At 38.4% G+C, this 27,887-nt stretch overlaps 1 protein-coding gene across 1 annotated transcript in view; it reads left to right on the top strand.

Annotated features, from left to right (window-relative positions):
* The window catches only part of dcaf13 (ddb1 and cul4 associated factor 13), a 64,382-nt gene that overhangs the window by 34,643 nt on the left and 1,852 nt on the right, over nucleotides 1-27,887 (top strand). The window contains exons 6-10 of the mRNA XM_059971301.1: nucleotides 2,618-2,695; nucleotides 2,789-2,871; nucleotides 12,285-12,449; nucleotides 19,115-19,250; nucleotides 27,039-27,202. Of these exons, the coding sequence (XP_059827284.1) occupies nucleotides 2,618-2,695; nucleotides 2,789-2,871; nucleotides 12,285-12,449; nucleotides 19,115-19,250; nucleotides 27,039-27,202 (626 nt within the window). The remainder of the gene's footprint in view (nucleotides 1-2,617; nucleotides 2,696-2,788; nucleotides 2,872-12,284; nucleotides 12,450-19,114; nucleotides 19,251-27,038; nucleotides 27,203-27,887) is intronic.

Raw genomic sequence — 27,887 nt, 5'->3', positions numbered from 1 at the left:
CAGTCGACTGTGATAGCAGTGTTGGAGAAGATTAAGGTTATGGAGGTATTCCAACATGACTGATGATTTTAAATCAAACTATAATTTAAAAAAATTAAGAATAGTTCGAGTCAAATGAACACTTGGTGAGGGATGGAGAAATTCAAGTTTGGAAATGGGCTGAAGTCCTCGTGTGAGTTTAAATTCAAAGTCCTCGTGTGACTTGGATGTTAGCCTTTCTTGGAAGGTGATGTGTCTGTCACCAAATGGAGAATACCCCTCATTTGACACACTATGTGGCTGGTCCAGTAGAGTTTCTTGTTAATCTTTCAAATGACAACTGAGAAAGAAGGAAAACAAGCTGATTTAAATTGCAGAGAAAGTTTTCTTTCCATAAATGCTGCTTGACCTGCTGGATTATTCCAGTATTTTCATTTTTGTTGAAGTTGGTTGGGCTCAGGATGATGCCCTTAAGGGATCCTGCTGTTATCATCTTAGGCCTTCCTCCATTAGTCTAGTAATAAGATTATGTTAATGTTTTCAGCAATAAGTGATCTACCACACACCAGGCGATGAGCATCATGAGTCGTTTGGCCTGTACACCCACAAGATAAGGCAATCCCACGGGAGCCCAATGTATTTATTCTTGATTGAACTTTTATATTTGTGTTGATAAGTAAATGTTTCCTTGTATATGATGCAATTATGAAGACTCATACTGCTATCTATAGGTGTTTGTGTAAGAATTCTTAAATCCCACTGTTCCTCTATTCTCAATCTCTATTTGCAGTCTTCCTTTGCATTTTTTTTCCTTCATCATTCCTCTTGATTGAATTATACTTGCCACATTTAGATCTTGGATTCCATAGCCTTTTATTTTCAATCTACCATGTGGAGTCCTGTTAAATGTATTATTCAATTCCAGAAAGATTACATCAAATATACTATCCAAAATAGTTTACAAACTAATTCTAGATTATGAAGATTCCTTTAGAATTACTGCTTAAACTGTATTTTTTTTTCCAGACAAAATACCCAGTGACGTAACTCATGTTGATATTAACATTCAGAGTTGAGCTCTGCATTTCTGGCTTTCTTGCACAAAGAACAAGCCCCCTATTGGGACTTCCTTGGCAGTCTGTCCCGGTTTCCTGGCTTCGTGGGAGTATTTGCACACCTATCCCAAAATTGCAGCAGCCATCTATTCAGTGGCAACAATTTACTATAGCTGGAAGTGGTAGTAAAATTAATGGAATCTTTACGAAAGGAAAGAATTGAGGAACATTGTCCCTTTATTTTCTTGAATGTAGTTAATCCTTTCACAGCTGTCTTGGACAGAGAATTCCAAAAAATAACTAAAATGTGGGTGAAGAACTGTCTTTTCATCTACTTGGTGACTTCTGTCTATTAATCATTCCTCTGTCCGTTCCACTACTCTACATACAAGCTTTTGTCATCTCTATTTTTGTTCATTAGTTGAATGATCTTTATTGTCATTATACATAGGTACAATGAAACTCTGTTTAGCTTCCTCTCAGGCAATTAAATAAAGCGGTAGATAAAAACAAGACAGTAATAATAAAAAAGCTGTATTAAATAGATAAGTAGCAGAAAATAAGTTGCAGCAGCACCAGAATATCATAGTAATGCACAAAGTGCTGTTAGTGCAAGTATTTGAGTTCTTGTGTGTGCATGTATGTGCTCACAGTTTCAGTCATTGCTCTGTGGGGGTGGTGTGATGGAGGCCACAGCTCTGGGGTAGAAGCTGTTCCTCAATCTATTTGTTCTGGCTTTTAGTGTCCTGAACCTTTTGCTGGACGGCAGTGGGTCAAACAGGGAGTGTCCAGGGTGTGTGGTGTCTCTGGTTATGCTGATTGCTGTTCTCCTGAGTCTGCTGGAATAGATGGTGTCCAGTACTGGGAGTTCCATCCTGACGATGCGCTGGGCTGCCTTCACCACACAATGCAGGTCTCGTCGCTCAGCGGCTGTGCAGCTGGCATACCACAGTGTGGCACTGTTGGTCAAGATGGTTTCAATTGTGCTTCTGTAGAAGTTAAGCAACAGCTTTTGTGGGAATTTGGCCTGTTTCAACTTTCTGTGGAAGAAGAATCTTTGTTGTGCTTTTTTTTTACAAGCAGCGAGGTGTTAGTGGTCCATGTCTGCTGCTTTGACAACATAACTCCAAGGAACTAGGTTTTCCACACTTTCCACTGCCTCTCCATGTATATGGAGGGGGGGGGGTACTCTGTCCTTTGATCTCCTGAAGTCAATGATCATCTCTTTTGTTTTAGAAGTGTTGAGGACCAGTTTGTTGTCGTTACACCACTCCATCAGATGATCCACCTTGAGCCTGTAGGCTGTTTCATCCTCGTCCGAGATCAGGCCAGCCACTGTGGTATCGTCCGCAAATTTAATTATGGAGTTGGAGGTATAGATGGGGGTGTAGTCATGTGTAGAGCATAGGGCTCAGCACACAGCCCTGCGGGGTGCCTGTTTTTAAGATGAGGGTTGGTGGAGGTGTGCTTACCAATTCTGACTTGCTGTGGTTGGTCTGTGAGAAAGTTCATGACCCATGCCCATTAACCTCATAGTTGATTTTAGTTTCTCTGATACTGATAAATGTAATATTCCATTCCAGACAAACCTCCTTGCCAGCTGTGCTTCTGATAGAAATATTGTCTTGTATGATATGAGGCAGGCGACTCCTTTGAAAAAGGTATGGTCATTGGTCATACATTTTGTGTTAAATTGCGTATAATTAAAACAGGATGTACTTGTTTACTTTTATATTTAAATTACATTTTGACAGGTTATCATGGACCTGCGGACTAATGCTGTATGTTGGAATCCCTTGGAAGCTTTCATTTTTACTGGAGCAAATGAGGATTACAAGTAATGTACAAACGTTTGTATTTAGGAAAACAGTTTTGTGTTTTGTGTGAATATGTAGTGAATGGCTTCCAATTTGGGGCCAACCAGGAACATTTAATTTAGTTACTTAAAAACTGAAGGTGTTGCCAAATGGTGCCAGTGACCACGACATCTTACAAACAGCTCACAAAACTACTAAATACTCTTTTTCTTTTAAACATACTTCTCCTACACTACAATTGATTGCAGCCTGTAATTTTCATTTTAAGGATGTAGTTTTGAGTCGAGTAATGATTTGGTGCTTTTGTGATCTCCTAGCAAGATTAAGAGCAGGGTGTGCAGGGGCAGCCGTCAATCCTTAATGGTGGAACGCAAACCCACATTCAGTTTCATGACTGTGCACCGATTAAAGTGTTGAGCTAGGTTAAAATTGATAACGCCAAGAGTAGAAAACGAACAGGTTCAGCACCATCTGCCTGTGTTTAACCAAACGCCCTCTTGCTGCTGTCAGCAGTAGCTGCAGAAGTCTTGCGTCCCACACTGCAAGGAATAATTGTCTTGGTGGCTCATGGTTGTGGACTCATTTTCGGGAGCATCTGCAGTTTGACACTTAATGTCCTCAGAGCTGAACATGCTCTTCAACTGTAGACACTGCAGTTCACATTCCATATGTTTTTGTTTAACTTACTTTACTATTTGCAAGATTTGATCAAGGTGCTTCAGTGTAGAAGTGGGTCTGCACGCCTGCAGCCTTTAAAACAGCATTAAATGGACTGACTCAGTAGCTGTAGTTTCTGGATTGTTTTGGAGAATCTGCAGTTTGATGTTCTATGTGTTAATTGTTTTTGGCTGTTTGTGCGATTTGTTCTTTTTCTCGCATGATAGATGTTTGGTCTTTGTTGTGTGGTGTTTTTCTGTAAGCAAGTTATGTGGTATTTCTTTGTTTTATGGCTGCCTGCGGGAAGGTGAATCTCGGGGTTGTATACTGAATCAGAATCAGGTTTATTATCACCGGCATGTGATGTGAAATTTGTTAACTTAGTAGCAGCAGTTCAATGCAATATATAATATAGAAAAAAATTATAATAATTATTCAATCTTATTCAGTATACTTTATACAGTATATGTATATTGAATAGATTAAAAATTGTGCAAAAAACAAATACTATATTTTTTTAAGAAGTGAGGTAGTGTTCACGTGTTCAATGTCCATTTAGGAATCGGATGGCAGAGGTGAAGAAGCTCTTCCGGAATTGCTGAGTGTGTGGCTTCAGGCTTCTGTACATGGTTAACAGTGAGAAAAGGGCATTCCTTGGGTGTTCGAGGTTCTTAATAATGGTTAATAATTGATGCTGCATTTCTGAGACACCACTCTTTTAAAGATGTCCTGGGTACTTTGTAGGCTAGCACCCAAGATGGAGCACTAAATTTACAACCCTCTGCAGCATCTTTTGGTCCTGTGCAATAGCACCCCCCCCCCCCCCCTCCCATACCAGACAGTGATGCAGCCTGTCAGAATGCTTTCCACAGTACATCTATAGAAAGTTTTTGAGTGTGTTGACATACCAAATCTCTTCAAACTCCTAGTAAAGTATAGCCACTGTCTTGTCTTTTTTATAACTGCATTAATATGTTGGGACCAGGTTAGATCCTCAGAGATCTTGACACCCAGGAGTTTAAAACTGCTCACTCTCTCCACTTCTGATCCCTCTGAAGATTGGTATGTGTTCCTTTGTCTTACCCTTTATGATGTTGAGTGCTAGGTTATTGCTGCGGCACTACTCTACTAGTTGGCATATCTCATTCCTGTATGCCCTCTCGTCACTACCTGAGATTCTATCAACAATGGTTGTACCGTCAGCAAATTTATAGATGGTATTTGAGCTATGCCTAGCCACACAGTCATGGTTATATACAGGGTAGAGCAGTAGATGAAGCACACACCCCTGAGGTACACCAGTGTTGATTGTCAGTGAGGAGGAAATGTTATCACCAATCCGCACAGATTGTGGTCTTCCGGTTAGGAAGTTGAGGATCCAGTTGCAGAGGGAGGTACAGAGGCCTAGGTACAGTCGGCTGTCCTTATCCGTGGGAGATTGGTTCTGGGATCCCAGCGGATGCTCAAGTCTCAGTGTGGTGGACCTTAAGATCCGGCGGAGCTCGGGACCCACTGCCCACAGTGTTTCTGTTCCAGAAAACGATCACAATTGAAAATAAAGTGGAAATAATAAAGCGATTGGAAAGAGATGAAACACCAGCAGTCATTGGAAAAGCATTAGGGTCAACGATTGGAACAATTTTAAAGGATAAAGTGAGAATAATGGAGCATGTGAAGGCCATGTGCTGATGAAAGCTACGATTATTACTAAGCAACACAGTGGTTTAATTATTGAAATACATACATTTCTAAGTGTTTTGTATGCATAGAAAGGTAAAATATACTAAGACAAACATTTCACTAACTGATGCTAAATAATCCTGGATGTACCTGTTCCGACTTAGAGAACTTCTGTTTTTTTTTTATTCCTGATCCGCGGTAACGTATGCACATCCTCCCGTATACTTTAAATCATCTCTAGATTACTTATAATACCTAATACACTGTAAATGCTATGTAAATAATTGTTATATTGTATTGTTTAGGGAATAATGACAAGAAAAAAAGTCTGTACATGATCAAACAACAAGTGCTGGAGAGAGAACTTTGAAAGGGACTGTTCCAGTAGTTCCAGCTATCTCAATTTTAAGCAGTCCATTGATTTATGAATGTAAATAAGATACACTTATCTTCTAAGAATGTAAGCCATTTCTCTATTATCTTTACTGAAAAGATTCAACAAATAACTAGGGTCTTACAGTGATTATTTTTCTTACCATTAATATCTACTTAACTGGTAGCAGCCCCTGCTGTCTAGACCACTGCTGGTTAAATAGAGTTAAATGTTTTATTGTAAGTCAACTAACACTGGGAAGGGAGATGGTGGAGGAAATGAGCTTCATCTAAGACAAATACAAATTATAAAACAATTGTGTCTTCAACAGAATTGTCCATAAAGTGCTTATTTATTTATTTAGCAATACAGTGTGGAGTTGGCCCCTCCAGTCCTTTGAGCCATGCGGTTCCATCAACCCCACAACCCCAATTAACCCAAACTTAAATCATGTGACAATTTACAATGACCAATTAACCTACCTGTTACATCTTTGGACTATGGGCAGAATCCAGAGCACCTGGGGAAAATCCACGCATTCCACGGGAGGACGTACCAACTCCTTTATAGAGTGGCATCAGAATTGAACTCTAAACTCTGGAATGCCCCAAGCTCTAATACCCTGGTGCCTTACGTTCACTCTATGTAATATACTCGTTTCAAACTTAATACAGTTCCAACTCAATTACCAATATTTTTCAGAATGTGCATATGTTACTTAGTGTATTTGACATCAACAAAGGACTTAAAATCCTTGGAACTTCTTTTAACTACCTGCACTATAAAATAACATTTTATGCTAGGTCATCTATCCTGGTTTGTACTTGTTTAGAAACTAGAACACAGAATTAATAAGAATGTGAGGCTATTTTGGAAACCATCATAAAATTTTCCATAAATTGTAGAAGCTTTGAACCACTATCTAAAAACAGCAATTTGTGCTTTTTAGATGTTACAAGAAAATAATGGTTTTAACCACAAAATAAATTGATGTCAGTTGGTGCCTAGAATTAGAGTCCTGTTGAAGGGCCTTGACTCAAAACGTCAACTGTAGCCTTTTCAGTAGATGCTGCCTGGCCTGCAGCATTTTGTGTGTGTTACCATAATTTTCAATGATGTAATTGTAATCGTAAACAATAATATTTTGAACTCAGGCTACAGGGGTAGAATCAGAATTGATTTTAATATCACTGGCACGTGTCGTGAAATTTCTGGTTTTGTGGCAGCAGTACAGTGCAATCCATAATTTAAAAACCACAAATTACAATAAAAAATACTGTATAAATTATGGGTAGTGCAAAAAGAGAGGGAAAAATAGTGAGGTAGTATACGTGGGTTCATTGTCCATTCTGAAATCTGATTGAGGAGGGGAAGAAGCGGTTCAAAAATATAGGAGTCTTCTGGCTCCTGTACTACCTCCTTGATGTTACCAATGAGAAGAGAACACGTCTGCCTTTAGGCATCATTTACATTTTATCTGGAAGACTGTTGTACCAAAGAAATTAAACATATCTTTACTTCCCCACTTTACAGAGGGATTTCCCTCTGCGATTCCCTTGTCCATTTGTACCTCCCCACTAATCTCCCACTCGGCACTTAGCTCTGTAAGCAGCCTAAGTGCTATAACGGCCCATAAACCGCCTCCCTCACCTCTATTCGGGGCCTCTGGCTATTCTTCCAGGCGAGGCAACACTTCACCTGCGAATCTGTTCTGTCTGGTCTCCTCTACATTGGTGAGACCCGTCTTAAATTAGGCAACTGCTTTGCCGAGCACCTCCACTCCATCCCCCAAAAGCGGGACTTCCTAGTGGCCAAACATTATAATTCTGATTCCCTTTCCTGTTCCAACATGTTGGTCCACAACCTCTTGTGCCAAGTTGAGGCCACCCTCAGGGTAGCTTCCAACCTGATGACATGAATATCAATTTCACATACCAGTAAACAAATTCTCCAACCCCCACCCTCCCCCTTTTCCCACTCTGGCCTTTTACCTTTTTTCACCTGCCTATTACTTCCCCCAGGATCCCTCCTTCTCCCTTTCCCTCTTGTCCACTCTCCTCTCATCAAATTTGTTCTTTTCCAGCTCTTGACATCTTCCACTCATCTGGTTCCAGCAAGCCTCTTTCCCTTCAGCCCCAACTTTTTATTCTGGTATCTTTTCCCTCTTTCTTCTCAGCCCTGAAGAAGGGTCTCAGCCTGAAATTTCCATAGCTGTTGCCTGACCTTGCTGAGTTCCTCCAGCACTTCTTGTGTGTTGCTTTGGATTTCCAGCATCTGCAGACTTTCTTGTGTTTTTGTTGTACTTTGTCATGTGGTTAGTGCTTACTGTACAAAGTTGTAGCCAAATCTCATTGTGCTGTTTCTGCTAAAACTGCACTAAATTTAATTTTCTGTATGTTCACAGTTGTAATCTTGAAGAGACTCATTGATTTCTTTCAGAGTAGTTGATGGGAATTTATTGTGAATATATTGCTTGTCAGGGAATGTTTAAAGTTTTAATTTAATTGCTAGTATTTTGCTGCATAATGAAATCACAGGGATTCATGAATGTGATTATATTTGCTACCAAAGTTGAGTTGATCCTTGGTCAGTGTGTTGTTTAAGAGTAATGAAGATATTTTTTCCACTAACTTTCAATAACTTATTCAGGAGAAAGTAATTTCAGTTTGCTTGTAAACAAACACCTTCACTATTTCCTTTCTGTCTCCACCCTGTTTTGGAATGTTATTTGCTTTTCCTCCTATTTCTTTTCTCTTCAAATACTATCCTACTTGCAAGGGTATATGCAGTGCCTATAAAGAGTATTCACCCCCCTTGGAATTTTTCATGTTTTATTGTTTTACAATATTGAGTCACAGTGGATTTAATTTGCCTTTTTTGACACCGATCAACAGAAAAAGGCTTTTTCTTGTCAAAGTGAAAACATATCTATGCAAAGTGATATAAATTAATTACAAATGCAAAACACAAAATAATTGCATAAGTATTTACCCCCACCCCCCCTTTAATATGACACACCAAATCATCACTGGTGCAACCAATTGGTTTTAGAAGTCACATAATTAGTTAAACAGAGATCTGTGTTTGGAGACCTGTGTACAGTCAAGGTGTTTCAGTTGATGAATCTGCAAGGTCCAAGTGCTGGTGAGTCAGTATTCTGACAAAAACTAAATCATGAAGACAAAAGAACACTCCAGGCAACTCCGTGAAAAGATTATTGAAAAGTACGTCATGAGATGGATACAAGAAAATTTCCAAGTCACTGAATGTCCCTTGGGAATACAGTTAAGTCAATCATCAAGAAATGGAAAGAATATGGTGCAGCTGTAAATCTGCCTTGTAAAGGCTGTTCTCAAAAACTGAGTGACTGCAAGAAGGGGATTAGTGAACAAGCTTACCAAGATACCTATGACCACTCTGGAAGAGTTACAAGCTTCAGTGGCTGAATTGGGAGAGTGACAAAAAGAAAGCCACTGCTGGAGGAAAAAAAACTTCATGAAATCTCAGCTAGAGTTTGCCAGAAGGCATGTGGAAGACTCTAAAGTCAGCTGGAAGAAGGTTCTATGGTCTGATGAAACCAAAATTTAGCTTTTTGGTCAACAGACTAAGCATTGTTTGGCTTAAGCTAAACACAGCACATCATCAAAAACACTATCCTCCATGAAGCATGGTGGTGACTGCATCATGTTGTGGGGGTGCTTCACTGGCCCTGGAAGGCTTGTGAAGGCAGAGTGTAAAATAAATTCAGCAAAATACAGGGATATCCTGGAGGAACACCTGATGCAGTCTGCAAGAGAACTGTGACTTGGGAGAAGATTTGTTTTCCAGCAAGAAAATGACCCCAAGCATAAAGCCAAAGCTACATAGGAAAGAGATAAAACCACAAAGTGAATATCCTGGAGTGGCCCAGTTAGAGTCTAGACCCCAATCCAGTTGAGAATCTGTGGCTGGACTCGAAAAGGTCTGTTCACTCACAATCCCCATGCAATCTGACAGAGTTTGAGCAGTTTCGTAAAGAAGAATGGGGGGGATATTGCTGTGTCCAGATGTGCAAAGCTGATAGAAACCTATCCACACAGACTCGGCTGTAATTGCTGCCAAAGGTGCATCTACCAAATACTGACTTGAAGGGAGTGGATACTTAAGCGATCAATTATTTTTTGTTTTATATTTTATGAATTTGGATCACTTTGATGTCAAAGTGAAAGTAGATCTCTACAAAGTCTTTTTCTGTTGATCATTGTCAAAACATCCAAATTAAATCCACTGTAATTCAATGTTGTAAAACAATAAAACGTGAAAATTTCCAAGGGGGTGAATACTTTTTATAGGCTCTGTTAGCAGCCCTTCTTCCAGGCATATAGCAGCATATAGGTTTGTTTTACTAATACCCCACTACATGATTTCCTTGATGTATTTGAATTTCCAGCTTGAAATGATTCAGTTGCATTTACGTTCATTAACAGCATATGATTGTAAGCATCATTGCATGTATTTAAATACACAGTAAAACTAAGATAATATGGCACCTCAATCCATTTGTAATTTATTTCTTTATATGTCACACAACCATATAACAAATTTTTCACTGAGCCCAGGTGATTACTGGAAAGAAAGCAGGACCCCAGGTGCTTAAAGGGAGTGTGAGAGTACAACCACAGGGTTCTTCAAGGGGTGTGGGAACTGAGTACCAGTGAGCTTAAAAGTTCTAGAGGCATGCAACAAATATTACCAGGTGAAACAGTTCCTGAATTCTTGGGACTTATGAACAATTGCAAAGTAGGTAATCAGCGTTTTATTATAGTTTTCAAGATGATGGAATTGCTAAGCCAACTTGACTTTTTTTAAATGTTGAATAAAATCTTGAAGTGGTTATGTGCATCTCCATGTCACAGTCTGCAATTTGTCATTGTGCGAAGTGATTATATCAATGCAACAATCATAAAGATGTATTGTCAAGCGAATTTATTATCTTTGCATGGAGCTATCTTCTGAGATGAGACATTGGAGAAGAATCTTGTGAATGTGTAGTTGCTTGATCATTCTGCATTACTGATTTGCTACTATATCTACCATTGCAGTAGAGAATGATAAAAGGCAGCAACTGGTGATAGGCTATTTTCCCTACTGAGGATTTTTTTTAGGATCAGTACTAAGGTCATGTTTCCTTTTCTTTTTATATTTAACTGGCAAGGACCGGGTAAAGGTTTTTAAAAAAATTTGCAAACAAATACAAATTTTGAGGATATGATAAAAAAAATTCCTGAAGATGTTATCAAGGAAATGGACAGGTATACAAAATTTAATTTGATTAGGAGTGAAGTTAAATAACATATTAGAGACTACATGTAAAGTCAATATAAGCTACACAGTATTATTTTGAGAGAGTCCCATTGATAGAGCAACTTGCATATTTATTTGATGGTGATATATTTGTAAAGGCAATTAATGAAGTGTGAAAAACTTAATGAAGTTGTAGAACATTTTTATCAACCCCTTTTCCTGAGGTTGGTGTAGTCAAAACTGGGGAAGTAGATTTGGGGTGAGGGGGCAGCATTTTCACACAGAAGATGGTAAGCTGCCAAAAGAAGTGGTTGAGTCAAGACCAAAATAATTATTTGAGAAACACTTGTATATATACACGGAGGGGCAGAACTTCTGGAGATATGGGTGGAACACAGGAAGTTGGACTGGCTCGCTGGCCACCATGGTCAGCATGGACTCAGTGGGCTGAAGAGCCTACATTACTCTTGTATTTCTCTATGACTCCAGCTATGCTTAGACATCAGCTAGAGTATTTTGTAAAATTCTAGATATTTTTTGTGAAATGTATTAAAATTTTGGAAAGGGCACTGAAGAGGTTTGGTATATGGAGTAAAAGAACTGGGATTATTTTTTTTAGGAAGTTAAATGAATGCCTGTTAGAGGTATTCAAAATTGTGTATATTTTTAATGGAGGAGGTAAAGTTATCCTCTGAATGGAAAAACAAGGTCGTAGGTATAAAATTATTGACTGGTCAAATGAGGCCTTTCTCTGTACAGATGATGACTTGGTTTTGGAAGTCATTAACTGAAAGGTTAATGGATTTCCCAGGAACTAATAAAAGGCATTGGATGAGCCAAAGAAGACTCATTTGCACTTACCCAGAAAAGGCTAAACTGTGGCCCCAAAGTGCCAGCACAGGTCTCCTGTACACTTACAAATATGAGTCCAGTAGGTTGGATAGTCCTTCGTTGTAATTGTAAAAGATTGTATTTTGGAGAAAAGTTGCTCATATCCAGAATGTGAAACTGTCTATCTGCCATTGTGATCCTAAATATTATTGTATAGTTATGACCTTTTAAGCAACAGTATATTAAAGCAATCTCATTAAAACCAGCCATAGTTTGTTTTCTTGATAAAATCCAGGCACTTTAAATAAAATTAGACAAAGTTAGAGGCAAAACTTCAGAAGGGAGAAGTCCTCTGTTAGAAATCTTCATATTGATGAGGCTGAAGCACATTCAAAGTAACAAAAAGTGGTCTTGATGAAACGTTAGATGTACTTAACGACAGAGATGAATAACTCAAATGTTAAACTACAAGTGTACATTATAACTGAATGTTAAATCTGCTTTGTCTTCTAAGTGAACAGAATAGGATTTTTCCTATTATAAATTAAGCTACCTCTGATTCTTGTGTTTTAGCTTGTGATAATTTATATATTTTTAATCTTTATGCAGCTTATACACTTTTGACATGCGCAATCTTGATTCATCCATGATGGTGCATAAGGATCATGTGTCAGCAGTGCTGGATGTTGATTACTCTCCAACAGGAAGAGAGTTTGTTTCGGCCAGTTTTGATAAATCTATTCGCATTTTTCCTGCAGACAAAGGACATAGCAGGTTTGTGGCTTACAATCTTCATAATTTTGTTACTTAACTAAGTTATGTTAATGAAATGTGTGACTTTGATTCATTGTTAATACTTGTGTGCTTTGGATTGATTTTCAGTGCTAATACATTTTTCATATTACCTGGTATGAGTATTTGCACTTAAATTTCCGGTTTCTTCCTGTCAGGAGGTTTGTAATCCACTGACAGATACTGTAAGGTACAACTAGCTGGGTTGGCTTGCAGCGGAGCAACTCCAGAGCAATAGTATTGAAGGCCGAGCTAAAATCCACAAAGAAAATCCTCAAGGTGTTGGGGCAGTCCAAGTGTTGAAGAATGTAATGAAGATATAAATAAATAACATTCTCAACTGAGTGATTTGCTCCAGAATCAAATTGTAATTCCTCCAGCTTGTGTGAAAAAAAATGGGCTGTATTTTTCCAGGTATTTTATTGTGTCCAACATTTATCGAAGTTTCAAAATGCTAACTTATTGCAGAGCTGCAAAGTGGCCGAACATAGATATTCAGGCAGAGATGAACAATGTGCTTCAATATGGAAGTCCTGAGTCGAAGAATGTTACTACAGGATAACTGAAGACCCCAACGGCAGTTAGAGATACTGAGTGAAAAGTCACAACTGGATTTATTAGCACCAGTATATGAATCAGAATCACCTTATTGCCAGTATGTGAAACATACCGGAACTGATTGGTGATCGATGCCAAGCATTAAACCTAGGACAATACCATAACAGACAACACAATAGTAACCAACAGTTTATAAGACAATAGTGTGTACAGCCTTGATTCATCAACAATTAGCGCAACCGTCAATAATCAAATAAATGTGAATATATGAACAGACTAAATAATTATCAACAAACAAGAAGAGCTGGAAAGACCATTTAACAAAAGTTGTGCAGAGACAGGAGATTACACCTGAATGAGTTCTTTAGCTGGTTAGCTACAAGAAAGATTTGGAGATGCCGTGTAGTCCTAGTGGTGATGGACGTGTAGCACCTCCCTTGTTTAACACAGTAATGTTCACTGGTTAGGTGGGATGGTTTACGTTGAATGAAAAGGGCCTCTAAGTCAGTTGAGGAAATGGAAAGAATGACAGATACGTCTCTGCATCATCTGTTATTTCTAAACATGCACAAGCCACCATCACTTGACTTGCCATATAGTGTACTATTATGATCCGCTCTCACTTGAACAAGTTTGTCTGGTATGTCCAAGTTAAGCCACATTTCAACAAGACAAAAGGCAGAAATACGGGCGTAATCCTTGTTAGTCCTGATGAATGTCCCTCATTTGCCCAGAAATAGACAGGCAGATTGCTGGGAGAGCAATACGGAAGCCTCTGAGCCTCCATTGTACCAGAGGGTCCACCCAATTACCTCTATAGCTCCTGGTGACTCATTTTCTGGCCTGCATCATTGCTCTGAGTCAGAAGAAGCTTTGGTGGTAAATCCTAGATATTGCAGACAAACACAGGAAGTAAATCAAATGACACTGAATCTTTTACATTCATGAGCATGTCACAAGTAAAAGTTCCCCTTCCTGACATTGAGTGTGAGTTTCTTGTTGCGCAACTGATGGCACCTCACTCCTGTACAGCTCCTTGATGCATCTGAGATTCTGCCAATAACATTGGTGTCTTTGGTGGAGTTAGATGGTGTTTTAGCTGTGCTTAGTCACACAGTCGTGTAGAGAAAATCAGTAGGGCTAAGTGCATCCTTGAGATGTGCCTGTGATGGTCCTTTGTGAGGAAGAGATGTTACTACCCATCTGCACCGACTGTTCTGATAAGAAAGTCAAGGTGTAGAGGGATAGCTCCCATCCCATGATCCTTTCCCTTCTCCAGCTCTGTATCCATTTGCCAATCACCTTTCCAGCTCTTAGCTTCACCCCACCCCCTCCTGTCTTCTCCAATTGTTTCTGATCTCCCCCTCCCCCTCCTACTTTCAAATCTCTTTACTATCTCTTCTTTCAGTTAGTCCTGACGAAGGGTCTCTGTCCGAAACGTCAACTGTGCTTCTTCCTATAGATGCTGCTTGGCCTGCTGTGTTCCACCAGCATTTTGTGTGTGTTGCTTGAATTTCCAGCATCTGCAGATTTCCTCGATGTTGGGTCCTGATGGTTTTCATCTGAAAACTTTGGAAGTCAAGAATAAGGCATTAGCTTTCTTCTTCCAGCCATTTTTATTAAGCGCTGAAAGAACAAAGGAATGAAAAAAGGGTGATAATAAAGAGCAAAAGCAAAATTAGGGGAAGAGCAAAAGCAAAATTAGGGGAAGGACAAAAAGGAAGACAATAAGCGAGCAGTCCAACATGGTTTGATCCAGATTGCTGAGAACTATAAATTCCATTGCTTGAATTAACCAATGGAAGACGGCCCTTATTCAAGTAATGTGATACCTGCCGGAAAGATGCAACCAATAAAAATCCCCACAACAATTACATGTGTATAAGTAATTATATAAAATATAAATAAGCATAAGAAAAATAACAAAGACAAGAAAGATGCTGGAAATCCAAAGTGGCACACACAGAATGCTGGAGGAACTCTGCATCTGTGGAAATGAATAAACAGTCGATGTTTCGGACCGAGACCTTTCCTCAGGACTGGAAAGGAAGGGGGAAGATACCAGAATAAAAAGGTTTGGGGGGGGGGGTGTAAGGGAACAAGATAGCTAGAAGGTGATAAGTGAAGCCAAAAATAAAGGGCTGGAGAGGAAGGAATCTGATAGGGATAGGAGAAACGGAAGGAGGAAGGGACCCAAGAGGAGGTAACAGGCAGGCAAGAAGAGGTAAGAGTCCAGAGTGGGGAATAGATGAAGGGGGAAGGGAGAGGGAACTTCCTTTACCAGAAGGAGAAATCAATATTTTTGCTATCAGGTTGGAGGCTACCCCATCGCGTAATGTAAGGTTTTGTTCCTCCACTGTAAGGGTGGTCTCATCTTGGGCACAAGAGGAGGCTGTGGATGAACATGTCAGAACGGGAATCAGTATTAAAATGTTTGGCCACCAGGAAGTTCCACTTTTGGTGGATGGAGCAGAGGTGCTTTACAAAGCTGTCCTTCAATTTACGACGGGTCTCATCTCACCAATGTAGAGGAGGCCACATTGACAGCACCGGATACGCTGACTACATCACTGCCTGGTATAGGAACTGTACTTCCCTCAATCGCAGGACTCTGCAGAGAGTGGTGCAGACAGCCCAGTGCACCTGTAGATGTGAACTTCCCACTATTCAGGACATCTACAAAGACAGGTGTGTGAAAAGGACCCAAAGGATCATTAGGGACCCAAGTCACCCCAACCACAATCTGTTCCAGCTGCTACCATCCGGGAAACGGTACTGCAGCATAAAAGCCAGAACCAACAGGCTCCAGGACAGCTTCTTCCACCAGGCCATCAGACTGATTAATTCATGCTGACACAACTGTATTTCTACGTTATGTTGACTGTCCTGTTGTACTACTATTTATTACAAATTACTATAAATTGCTCATTGCACATTTAGACGGAGACATAACGTAAAGAGTTTTATTCCTCGTGTATGAAGGATGTAAGTAATAAAGTCAATTCAATAGAGAACCCAGAAGGTTCACAGGTGACGTGTTGCCTCACCTGGATGGACTGTTTGGGGCTCTGAATAGAGTTGAGGGAGGAGGTGAATTTAGCCGCCTGCAGGGATAAGTGCCTGGAGAAAGATCTAGTGGGGAGGGGGAATGAATGAACAAAGGAATCACAGAAAGAGAAATTCCTATGGGAAGTGGAGAGGGGAAGGGAGATAAAGATGTTTGGTCATAGGATCACTTTGGAGATGGCAGAAGCTGTAGAGAATGATGTGTTGGATGCAGAGGCTTGTGGGGTAGTACACAAGGACAAGAGGAACTCTGTTGTTCCTAAGGTGGCAAGGAAATAATATTTATACAGTCCCAATCTAACAGGGAGATACAGAGACTCGGGTTTGGTAGCTTGTTGATTAGTACTGAGGAAATTATGGTATTGAACACCAAGCTGTAATTATTAAACAGTAGCCTAATCCTAATGTATATTTTCCTGTTGTCTATTGATATACAATATAGGTATTATAACAATTAACATGAGATCCTTTGGGTTGCTAACTTGTAATCCAAAGATGGACTAATTGACATGGAGACAAGTTCATAATCCACATGCAGTCCATTGACATATTCTAGGCAGACTAGAATTCCAGCTGTTATGCTGGAGAGTCCGGTTTGCTGGTCCTTTGCCAGCTGTTCTAAGCTTAGTATTGGAGTTACGAAACAATTTAAATTGGGATTCCTGACCTTGAAATTGAAGGGTAGTTGTATAGGTAGGTAAGTTTGTCTTGTTACTTATTTCAAATTTTTAATGATATGGTGTTTAATCTGTTGATTGATTTTAACAAATCAAACTGAAGTATGTGGATTTTGGGGGGCATTTGTGGATAGAATTTTTTATGTTTTGTTTATTAAATAGAAATCTTAAGGATCATGGATACTCTATTTTGGTGAGTTTATATTAAAGAACACAAGTTAGTTTATATCAGATTTCAGTCCTTTTCACAACTCTATTGTAATTTTATCTTTAGAAAATAATGTTTAGTTGTAGAGTTCCGAATTTACACTTGTAGATTTATTCAGTAGAAATAACTTTTTAGAGGAAAGACCAATAGTAGTCAGATACCTTTCATTCCACAATCTTATTATATGAAATAATGATGGTCTTTTTTTATAGATAGAAATGTAACTGTGCTAATACTAAAAATCTGAATCAAAAATAATTACTTACAGGATTAATCAATGAAATCAGTTATTGATTTTTAACACTGCATCTAAAAGCTTTTAACCAAAAAAGTACAATTTGCTGAGTATAATGAATATACCTTTCAATATTCAGCGTAACCAGGAGCAGTGCATTGCAAGTTTGAACAGAAATATTTCGCCAAACTCACCATTCTTAAATTTATTATTGCAATGGTTGATTTTTATTTCCATTAGAATCAGAATTAAGTTTAATATCACCGTCATATGTTGTGAAATTTGTTGTTTTATAGCAGCAGTACAATGCAATATATGATATAAAAAAAGTTATAAATTACAGGTTCTTTAAGATTGTCACAGCTTGGGGGGGGGGGGGGGGGCTTGCCCCCAATGGTGAGCATCGCAAATAGACTCTGACAACCACTTCTAGTTCCTAGCCTTCACGTGCAGCTTAGTTATTAAGCCCAGTGGAACCATTTCTACTGATAGGTGAAGGGGCAAAGGTGGGTTACTGGCACCGTAAAACCTTTCGCTTTAGGCAAATGAGCTCATCAGCCATGATGAGCTCATCTAGGAGAATGAAGACTCTGATTTCAAACCTCCACTGCTTTGCTGCTATACTGACTCATGGAGAAGGCTTTGGGAGTAAATTCTGGGGAAAGTTCTGGAGCTGGGGTCCCTAAGGCAGTCCTACATTGAGTTCAAAGCTGACTGGCAACTCCTGTTATGTCACTTGTGTTGAACTGTATTGGTCTCTGTTGTTCCTGTGGATTTATCAACTGTGTGGAGAGGGGGAGTTTGCTCTCCATGTTCTATTACCCTGACTTGTGTAACACATGGAGAGAACACAGCATCCATGCTCAACCTTGACCATCATAGTCTCATAAATTACAATTCTCAGTATATATAACAAAATTTAATCAAATAAGTAGTGCCAAAAGAGAACAAAATGATTGAAACTGAGCTCATTATGATCAGGTGTAATATTTTCCACATTACACCTTTCTAGTATATGTCAATGGAATATAACAATGAAAGGCCTGTAACTGGATTGTACAGTTCTAATTTGCTTTATTCATTTAAAATGAAATGTGATATTTACCATAAATTCAGTAATTAAAACCAGACATCCTAATAAAGTATTTAATTTTGATTTTGAACAAGTGGGCTTCTGGTAAATACATCAAGAAAAAACATTTTATACTTTCAAAATTTAGGATGGCAAGATACTATTAAAATATCTTGATCATTTCTGTGTAGATTAGATAATCACAAACAAGAGCAAATCTGCAGAAAAATACTTTGTTTCTTTATTTGTAATTTGATTACTACTCTGCAAAGTCTCTTTTCCAATTCTGCTGAAGGGTTTTTGCCTGAAACGTCGACTGTACTTTATCCATAGATGCTTCCTGGGCTGCTGAGTTCCTCCAGCATTTTGTGTATGTTAAATAATGATGCTTTTCCTATTTTAACTGATTAGAACTCATCTTATTTCAATACTGGATACGTATGTAATAGCAATAGGAAAAAAAAGTCCCTTTTCTGTTTTCAATCAGCACGTCAGAAATGTATATGTGTTTTTGTATACATCATTTACTGTTGAATACTTACTGTAATGTAAATATCTTGTATTGCATACTAACCAGGGTGAGTCAAATTGATTTAATTCCTCTGCAAAAGTGATTGGTGCTATAGAAAATTGCGTAGGAAGTGATAATAAATAAATGTTTACAGGAATGATATTACTGTATGTGGATTGAAATGAATTTCTATTTATTTGTTAATTGTAACACTACTTGGTTCATTTTTGTGTGTTTCTATTTTTCCATTTGTGGTTTCTGTATCAATTAATGTTGTTGTAAAGTATCTTTGTTATTAATATAATTGTTTTATTTTCTAGGGAGGTGTACCATACAAAACGAATGCAACATGTGATGTGTGTAAAGTGGTCTGCTGACAATAAATACATACTTTGTGGTTCTGATGAAATGAATATCCGTTTGTGGAAAGCTAATGCTTCGGAAAAGCTTGGTGTGGTAAGCGATTTTATTCCTGTTAAGATTTCTCTTTCTGCTATGAACATGTTTGGCTGGGGTATAGAAAGATAGTGATTGATTGATTGGCTATCAATCCAGGGCTCTATATTTGAAACCCACCACGGCAGTTTGATACCTTAAATTGCATAAAATACATAAAAAGCTGAGTTTAGTAATGGCAACGGTGAAATTATCCAACTGTGATTAAAAACTTACTTAGTTTACTAATTTCTTTCTGAGAGATACAATTGACATCCATACCCAGTCTTGCCAGATTCACCTATATGGCTGACATTTTACTGATTCTGATTGGTGAAGCAAACCAATTTTTATTTGAGAATCACAAATTATACTTGTGTGTTTACTAGATTTTTGTCAGCTATTTAGTAATAACATAGAATTGTAAATTTGGAAAAACTAAGTGAGCCAATCTTCTCTGTGACAGCAGGCCCATCACTTGCTGGAATCAAGAAAGGATTATGTTGTAGGTGAAATGAAATCGTGTATTTATTTCAATGATAAGATAATTTTGCAGATGATCATTTGACCCATCTTCGTCCTCACTTCCACCAGTCCTTCTCACTTCACATGCTTTCTATATTTCAGTATCCAGTTCTTTTTTTAACTTAAATCAAAAATTATTTTCTACACTTTGTTAACTACATTGTTTGCTAGATTTCATGAAGTTAGTGCTAGCTTGTTCTATTCTTAACTTACACAGTTTGCCTTACACAGTAGCTTAGTGATATCACAGGTGTTTTAGTGATTGCAGCTGGATACAGTAACAAGACACCAGCAGAGCACCACATAGCTGGTTACAAAATCAGAATTGCATTTGTTACCACTGTCGTATATTACATGAAATTTGATGGTTTGCAACAGCAGGATAGTTTCATAATGTTAGATAACTTGCACTTGCAGTTATTGAGGTCGCTGCTGCAAGGACATATAGGTTAAATGAAACTGAACCAATCTTTTCTGTGACAGCAGGTATTTATTCAAAACTATTTAAAAAATGGAATGAATGAACTTGCATGTACATAGTGCCTTTCATGATTAAATATTGTTTCAAAGCACTCTATAGCCCAAAGAGTATGCTTGAAGTACTACATATGCAAAATGCTGGAACAACTCAGTAGGACAGGCAGCATCTATTGAAAAGAGTAAACAGTTGACATCTCGGGCCAAGACTCTTAATCAGGATTGCTTTAGATTTCCAGCATCTGCAGATTTTCTCATGTATGTATGTACTAGTTTGTTTTATAGGATAGATTATGGGAACAAAAATTACAGTAGTCACTGCAGACTTTGATTTCAGTTTATCCAATATTTAGCTTGAAAAATAAATTTACTAATTCAATGATAGGGCTTGAATACTCTTTTTCCAGATGTGGCCACTGCTATTGTCTTCTATTTAAATCTTATACCATCTTCTATCTTTCTATCATTTAGTTATATGGAGATCAAATCTTTACAAAGTAACACCCAAATTTGTCTCACAATATTAAAGTTCAGCATAATTTTCGTGGTTTTCAATTATTTTTCTTGAAATGAGCCTAATGCTTTGATGACAAATCTTGTATCCTTGTGAATATTAGGGTTATTATGTCTTGCCAATCTCTTCTTCCTATTTAGGATCCTCTATATCATCATCACTGAAATAATCTAATATTGTTAATTGTTCATCAGCCAGAAGCATCTTTCAGGTTTCTTATGTATTGCTATTAAATTGTAACAGTGCCTTAGCCAACTATACCTCTTAAAAAAAAAAAAATATATATATATGTGTGTGTGTGTGTGTGTATATATATATGTATATGGATTCATTGTCTATCTTCCCTCTTTAGTTTAGCTACTTTAAGATCTTTTAGTTGTTTCAATACCATTGTCTTTGATCTGGTTAAATACTGAACAAAATAATTGAGTCAGATCATGCTGGATTCAGTACACTGCCTTCACTTGGGCTCATACAGTAGACCAAATGAGACAACCTTCTAAGCCCATTAATTCTCCAGAGGGTGTAGGTTTCAGGTGACAGTTTGCAAAGCCCAGCTGGAGGCGGTCTCGCCTTCTGTTAGAGCTTTGAAACAGAGCTTATTAAATAATCATAAGAGCAAAAAGGCAATTCCATATGAAGTTAGAAGACATAATTTCTAACTTCAGGACACCAATGACAATAGATCTACGGTGGATGCAAGCTAAGTTGCAGACCACTCAATCTTGGGCTGCCTAGACTACAGCAATACTTACATTAGACTGCTGTTTATTGACTATAGTTCAGCATTCAACACCATCATCCCCTCAGTTCTAATTAACAAACTTCAAACCCTCCACTCACCACGACAATCCCCTCCTCCCAGCCCCCTACCCTGCAATGATTTTCTCATCGGGAGATCACAGTCAGTATGGATCGGTAATAACACATCTCCTCACAAACTTAATGAATGCTTTGCTTCAGTATTCACTGAGGTACTTAATGAATGCTTTGCTTCAGTATCCACTGAGGTACTTAATGAATACTTTGCTTTAGTATTCAGTAAGGAAACGGATCTTGGCGATGGCAGGGATGACTTGCAGCAGACTGGAAAGCTTAAGCATGTAGATATTAAGGAAAATATTAAGGGGCTTTTGGAAAGCATCAAGTTGAATAAGTTACCAGGACCAGACGGAATGTACCCAGGCTTCTGTGGGAAGCGAGGGTGGAGATTGCTCAGTCTCTGGCGATATTCTTTACATCATCAATGGGAATGGAGAGTTTCCAGAGGATTGGAGGGCTGCAGATGTTGTTCCCTTATACAAGAAAGGGAGTAGAGATAGCCCAGGAAATTATTGACCAGTAAGGCTTACTTCAGTGGTTGGTAAGTTGATGGAGAAGATCCTGAGAGGCAGGATTTATGAACATTTGGAGAGGCATAATATGATTAGGAACAGTCAGCATGGCTTTGTCAAAGGCAGGTCGTGCCTTACCAGCCTGATTTAAGTTTTGAGGGTGTGACTAAACACATTGATGAAGGTACCCCATAGATGTAGTGTATATGGATTTCACCAAGACATTTGAAAGGTACCCAATGCAAGGCTTATTGAGAAAGTAAGGAGGCTTGGGATCCAAGAGGACATTATATTGTGGATCCAGAACTGGCTTGCCCACGGAAGGCAAAGAGAGGTTGTAGATGGGTCATATTCTGCATGGAGGTCGGTCACCAGTAGAGTGCCTCAGGGATCTGTTCTGGGACCCCTACTGTTTGTGATTTTTATAAGTGACCTGGATGAAGAAGTGGAGGAATGGGTTAGTAAATTTGCTGATGACACAAAGGTTAGGGGTGTTGTGGATAGTGTGGAGAACTGTCAGAGGTTACAGCGGGACATTGATAGGATGCATAACTGGGCTGAGAAGTGGCAGATGGAGTTCAACCCAGATAATTGTGAGGTGGTTCATTTTGGTAGGTCAAATATGATGGCAGAATATAGCATTAATGGTAAGACTCTTGGCATTGTGGAGGATCAGAGGGATCTTGGGGTCTAAGTCCATAGGACACTCAAAGGTGCTAAGCAGGTTGACTCTGTGGTTAAGAAGGCATATGGTGCATTGGCCTTCATCAACCATTGGATTAGAGTTTAAGAGCCGAGAGATAATTTTGCAACTATGTAGGACCCTACTTGGAGTACTGTGCTCAATTTTGGTCGCCTCACTACAGAAAGGATGTGGAAACCATAGGAAGTGTGCAGAGGAGATTTACAAGGACGTTGCCTGGTTTGGGGAGCATGCCTTATGAGAATAGTCAGAGTGAACTCGGCCTTTTCTCCTTTGAGCAACGGAGGATGAGAGGTGACCTGATGGAAGTGTGCAAGATTATGAGAGGCATTGATCGTGTGGATAGTCAGAGGCTTTTTCCCTGGGCTGAAATGGCTCGCATGAGAGGGCATAGTTTTAAGGTGCTTGGAAGCAGGTACAGAGGAGATGTCAGGGGTAAGTTTTTTACGCAGAGAGTAGTGAGTGCGTGGAAATCGGCTGCTGGCAACCGTGGAGGAAACAATAGGGTCTTTTAAGAGACTCCTGGGTAGGTATGTGGAGCTTAGTAAAATAGAGGGCTATAGGTAAGCCTGGTCATTTCTGAGGTAGGGACGTGGTCAGCACAACTTTGTGGGTCGAAGGGCCTGTATTGTGCTGTAGGTTTTCAATGTTTCTAATTTGAATTCGATGTGGCAGGGATTTCAGAAGCCTAATGGTGTATCAAATACTCAATTTTTCATGTAAAATATGTATAGAAAAATTTACTGCTGTATACCTCATTAAGTATTTACTAGGTATTACTTTATAATTTTTAGTGAAACAGTTAACCATAGTAAAGAACTTTCACAGAATTTATTTGTATCTAAAGTGTTCATATTGTTGACATAATAGAATACAAGACTATGGTAGTACGGATGCAGAGGAAGCCACTTCATCCCAAATAAATATTAACCAGTTCCCACGCACATCATTGAAGTGCAAATCAGTCAAGAGATTAGGAGGAATGCAATGAATTACAAAATTCTGGACTTCACGGGTAATTTACATTAGTTCATTGTTTGCTTATCACAAAAAGCTTCTTGCCCTACATTTCCCCATTTCTTTTCAAAATTGACTGGACTTGCATATAATTTGTCCATAAAACTCACTGCAGAAAGTTGGAGGCCTTTAGTAAAATGTTAGCAACATTACAATATTATTATAAGTTGTTTACCAAGGCCAACTGCTTGGTCCAGAAAAAAACTGCTGAATATGAACCACATACAGGGGCATTTATAACCATAGAATTTATTTTTAAAAATTTTCTTCATCTTGAAATCATTTTATTTGTTTCCCGCCTTATGCTTATTACCTCTGTATAGTGCTGTGCAACTTAAGGTTGCTTAAATTTCTTTTTGACATTTGGGGTTCTACATTTGCAGTGTTTTCATCAAATTTGCTTTTAGATACTCAATGAGATGCAGTTTCTCTGAATGTGATGGCTAAACCCTTAAGATCATAACTGGGATTTTTGAAACACAATAAATTAAATTACAGAAGAAGGTATATGAGTACGATATCCCTTCCTATATTTTCAGCCTGAATCTGCTGATTATCTAATGAAAATTCTTGTTTGGTTGCCCAGATTTTAAAGGTATTCATAAATTACTTAACTGATACTTTTTTTTTGTCGAGAGAAGCATTGCAGTTGAACTAGATCAGCAATTTGCACTTATTAAATAAATTGAACCAAAGAAAATCATTGCTTTTAATTATAATAAAAGCCTTTACAGTTTGGATTGCCTTAACAATTTTCAGTGAAACAAATGAGACAGGGATTTATTAACACAGAAGCAGCTACTTAGGCAGGCTTAGGAAAATGAGCTTGAGTGGATGGAGCTTGATACATTTATTTAACTGGTAATGGAAGTTGGCACTCATTGATTGAGGTGTAAAAGTGAAGACCACAATTTAATTAGGGTAAAATGATTTGCCTTTATGCTTGGCATTTTTAAATTACCTTGATTGCATTGAACCTAATACTTTGTTATCTTTGTGCAGTTGGTAGTATTTAAGGACTAAGCTGCTAAAAACATTTGAAAGTGAGAACATACACTACCTGAACATAACATTAATTTCATGAATTAATTATAGATTTGTATTTGTAATTTGAAAATATTTTAATTCAGAAAGAACTGCTTTGTCCTCCTGGTTTTTCATTAGCATCGCTTCATATCTTCTGAACTAATGTTATCTGGGATCCCTACAGTATGAACTTCTCTTGCAAGCATAAACCCAGAGAAAGTTCTAGAATATGAAAACTAATTGAGGTGAGGTGAGGCCTCTGTCGGCCAGAGTTGGCCATGGATGTTGTGTTCTAGCTGTCTAAATATGCAAGCCTGGGCAGTACAATACGGAGAATAAGCTGTTGCCCATGTATCTGATGAACCCAAATGAATGGCAGGGTCTGATACAATTTGGTACCAACAGCATCACAGGAGTTGCCATTTTTCCCTCATTTCCCTCAACCACAGCTGACAAGCTTCAAATGTCCAAAGCAACTTCTTTTAAGTAGCCAGTAACCCACTTTTGCCCCTTCTGTCAATAGAAACAGTTCTGCTGGGCTTAGTAGCTAAGCCACACATGAAGGCCAGGAGCTGGACTTGGTTGTCAGAGGCTATCTGAGGTGCACGCTGTTGGGAGCATTTAATAGGTAGTGGGAGCTTGTCACCATTACCATCCCCAGCTATAACAACCTTAAGGAACCAATTAGTGCAATGCAAAATCCAACAGCAGTTAGGGCATAAGTTTTGCTTACCAAGACTTCATTAGCTTTATTCATCTGAGAATGTACATGGTCATCTAATTCTTCCTTTGTCTTCCTGGAAAACATTTGAAACTTCTGTACTACACGCTTCTTTTTGGTCTTTTCAATTCTCCACCTTAGCCTTTTATTGACAGAGCCTTTGGTTAATAAATTGCGTGCTACAATTTCAACTGTTCGTAAATACTGTGAATTGCAGTTCATTGAGACACACCAGGATCAGTATATTTTGGCCCAGTTAAGCAGCTACCCCAATAGGCTGAAGTTTCATGGAAATAGTTAAAAAGTATAAATAAGACAAACTACTGTTTAACTATGACAATTTATGTATTAAATAAAATACAGAACAAAGTAGAACACTACCAATATCTCTACAGTATTATAAAATTGTGTATTAGTTCCTGATAGTTATCGCCAGAGGAATTCATCTGCCAATGATTGGCTGTAAATGAGCAAACTCAGTGCAGGCATCTAGTACAGATAATGGACTGCCTTGATACAGTGTTTTAGACAATTGCATCCTCCAGATCTTCATTTTAATTGTAACATTCCTTTTCACTCCCAGCTGTTTCTGGCATCCCCAAGCCTGAATGCTTGAAACCGCAGTGAACAAAACCGTTCTGAGTTGTCCTACTGTTTATTTCTTGCCAACTGTCAGTCACAAAAATCATGGCTTTTTAAACACAAATGCAAACAACTGACACTAGTTAGAAATTGGTCCTGCTAAGCACAGTTTAACTGCCACATGTGCATGCAACTGATTCTAGTTCAAAAACTGTCCAGCACCAGTCTTCTGCCCCAATTAAGCAGCATAGTGTCCCAGATAAATGTCTGCCTTAATTAACCAATGGGCCAATTAACCAGAATCCACTGTACATCTGTTTATCACTACCACTTAAAATTTTTATCAGTACTTAAAATTTCCCATACATGACAGAAAACCCAAAGAATTCCTTTTAAATGATTTTCTTTCATTAAAACATGAAAACTTAAGTTATATTCCTTTGTTTAACTTAGGCAGGTTTTTAAAATGGATTACTTACTTTGTTTTGTCTAAGGTACAGTCTCTTTGAAGTACTGGCCTGGCAGTACTTTTCACCCTTTTAATGGGCTTTTACAAAATTGTTCATTGGAAAGACCTAGAGATAATGCTGATTCTATTTGACAATGGGCTCTTGTAATTACACAAAATTAATGTTTGACTTTAGTTAAACACTTTGAGTTTATTTTTGTAATTTAGCTTTGAATGCAACTTTTATGTTAAGGTTTGCTTTTACTTTTATTCCCTCACATGAAAAGAACGAATAATTAAAATGCAAGATTTTGATGAAAATGTGTACTTTCAACTTGCCTAAGTAATTAATATTTAAAAAAATATTAGCTGCTCAGAATACTAAAAAATGGTAAATACTTTAAAAGAAATTTGAAAATCTGTTTCTAAACTTTGTTTGAATAAATCTTTTGTTTACTTTAGCTTATGCCAAGAGAGAAAGCTGCTTTGAATTACAACCAAAAGCTTAGAGAAAAATTCCAGCATCATCCTCAGATCAGACGGATAGCTCGGCACCGGCATTTGCCTAAAATGATTTATAACCAGGCTAAGGAACTCCGCATTATGAAGGAAGCAAAACGTAAAAAGTATGTTTCAAAGTATATCCTGTGGAACTACATCTTCCTCATTACATTGTTTCCTTTTATAACATCATACTTTATTCAACATCTGAAATGCTGTTTAATTTATAAGGCTGCTTCTCAATTATTAGGCTGATTGGTTATGAATTTGTTTTTCAGTCAAATCATAGTATTTTTTTTTGAAGCACTTTGCTGCAAAAGGGTAGAAGGTTAGGTTAAGCCGATAATCACAGTTCTGTTCCAATGCCTGAAAGGAAGTGATGAGGTAAACCATATCTTGTGACTAATAAGTACAAGAGATCTGCAGATGCTGGAAATCCAGAGCAGCAACACACACAATGCTGGAGGAACTCAGCAAGTCAGGCATCATCTATAGAAATGAATGAACAGTGGGCATTTTTGGGATGAGGCCCTTCTTCGGGATTGGAAAGGAAGGGGAAAGATGCCAGAATAAAAAAGGTGGAATGAGGGGTAGCAGGACTAGCCAGGTGGGTGGGAAAAGTGGCTGGAGAAAAACAAATGGATCAAAGAGGAGAGTGGACCCTGGAAAGAGGGACAGCAGAGGGAGGTGATAGGCAGGTGAGGAGAAGAGGCTAGAGTTGGGGAATAGAAGAAGAGGGGAGGGGAAAAAATTACTGCAAGGAGAAATCAATATTCAGGTCATCAGGTTGGAGGCTGCCTAGATGGAATA

This window comes from Hypanus sabinus, chromosome 1 (genome assembly GCF_030144855.1).
Source record: "Hypanus sabinus isolate sHypSab1 chromosome 1, sHypSab1.hap1, whole genome shotgun sequence".
In the NCBI taxonomy this organism is placed as follows: Eukaryota; Metazoa; Chordata; class Chondrichthyes; order Myliobatiformes; family Dasyatidae; genus Hypanus; species Hypanus sabinus.
The sequence above is the reverse complement of the archived record's forward strand: the minus strand, read 5'-3'. Positions and strand labels throughout refer to the sequence as shown.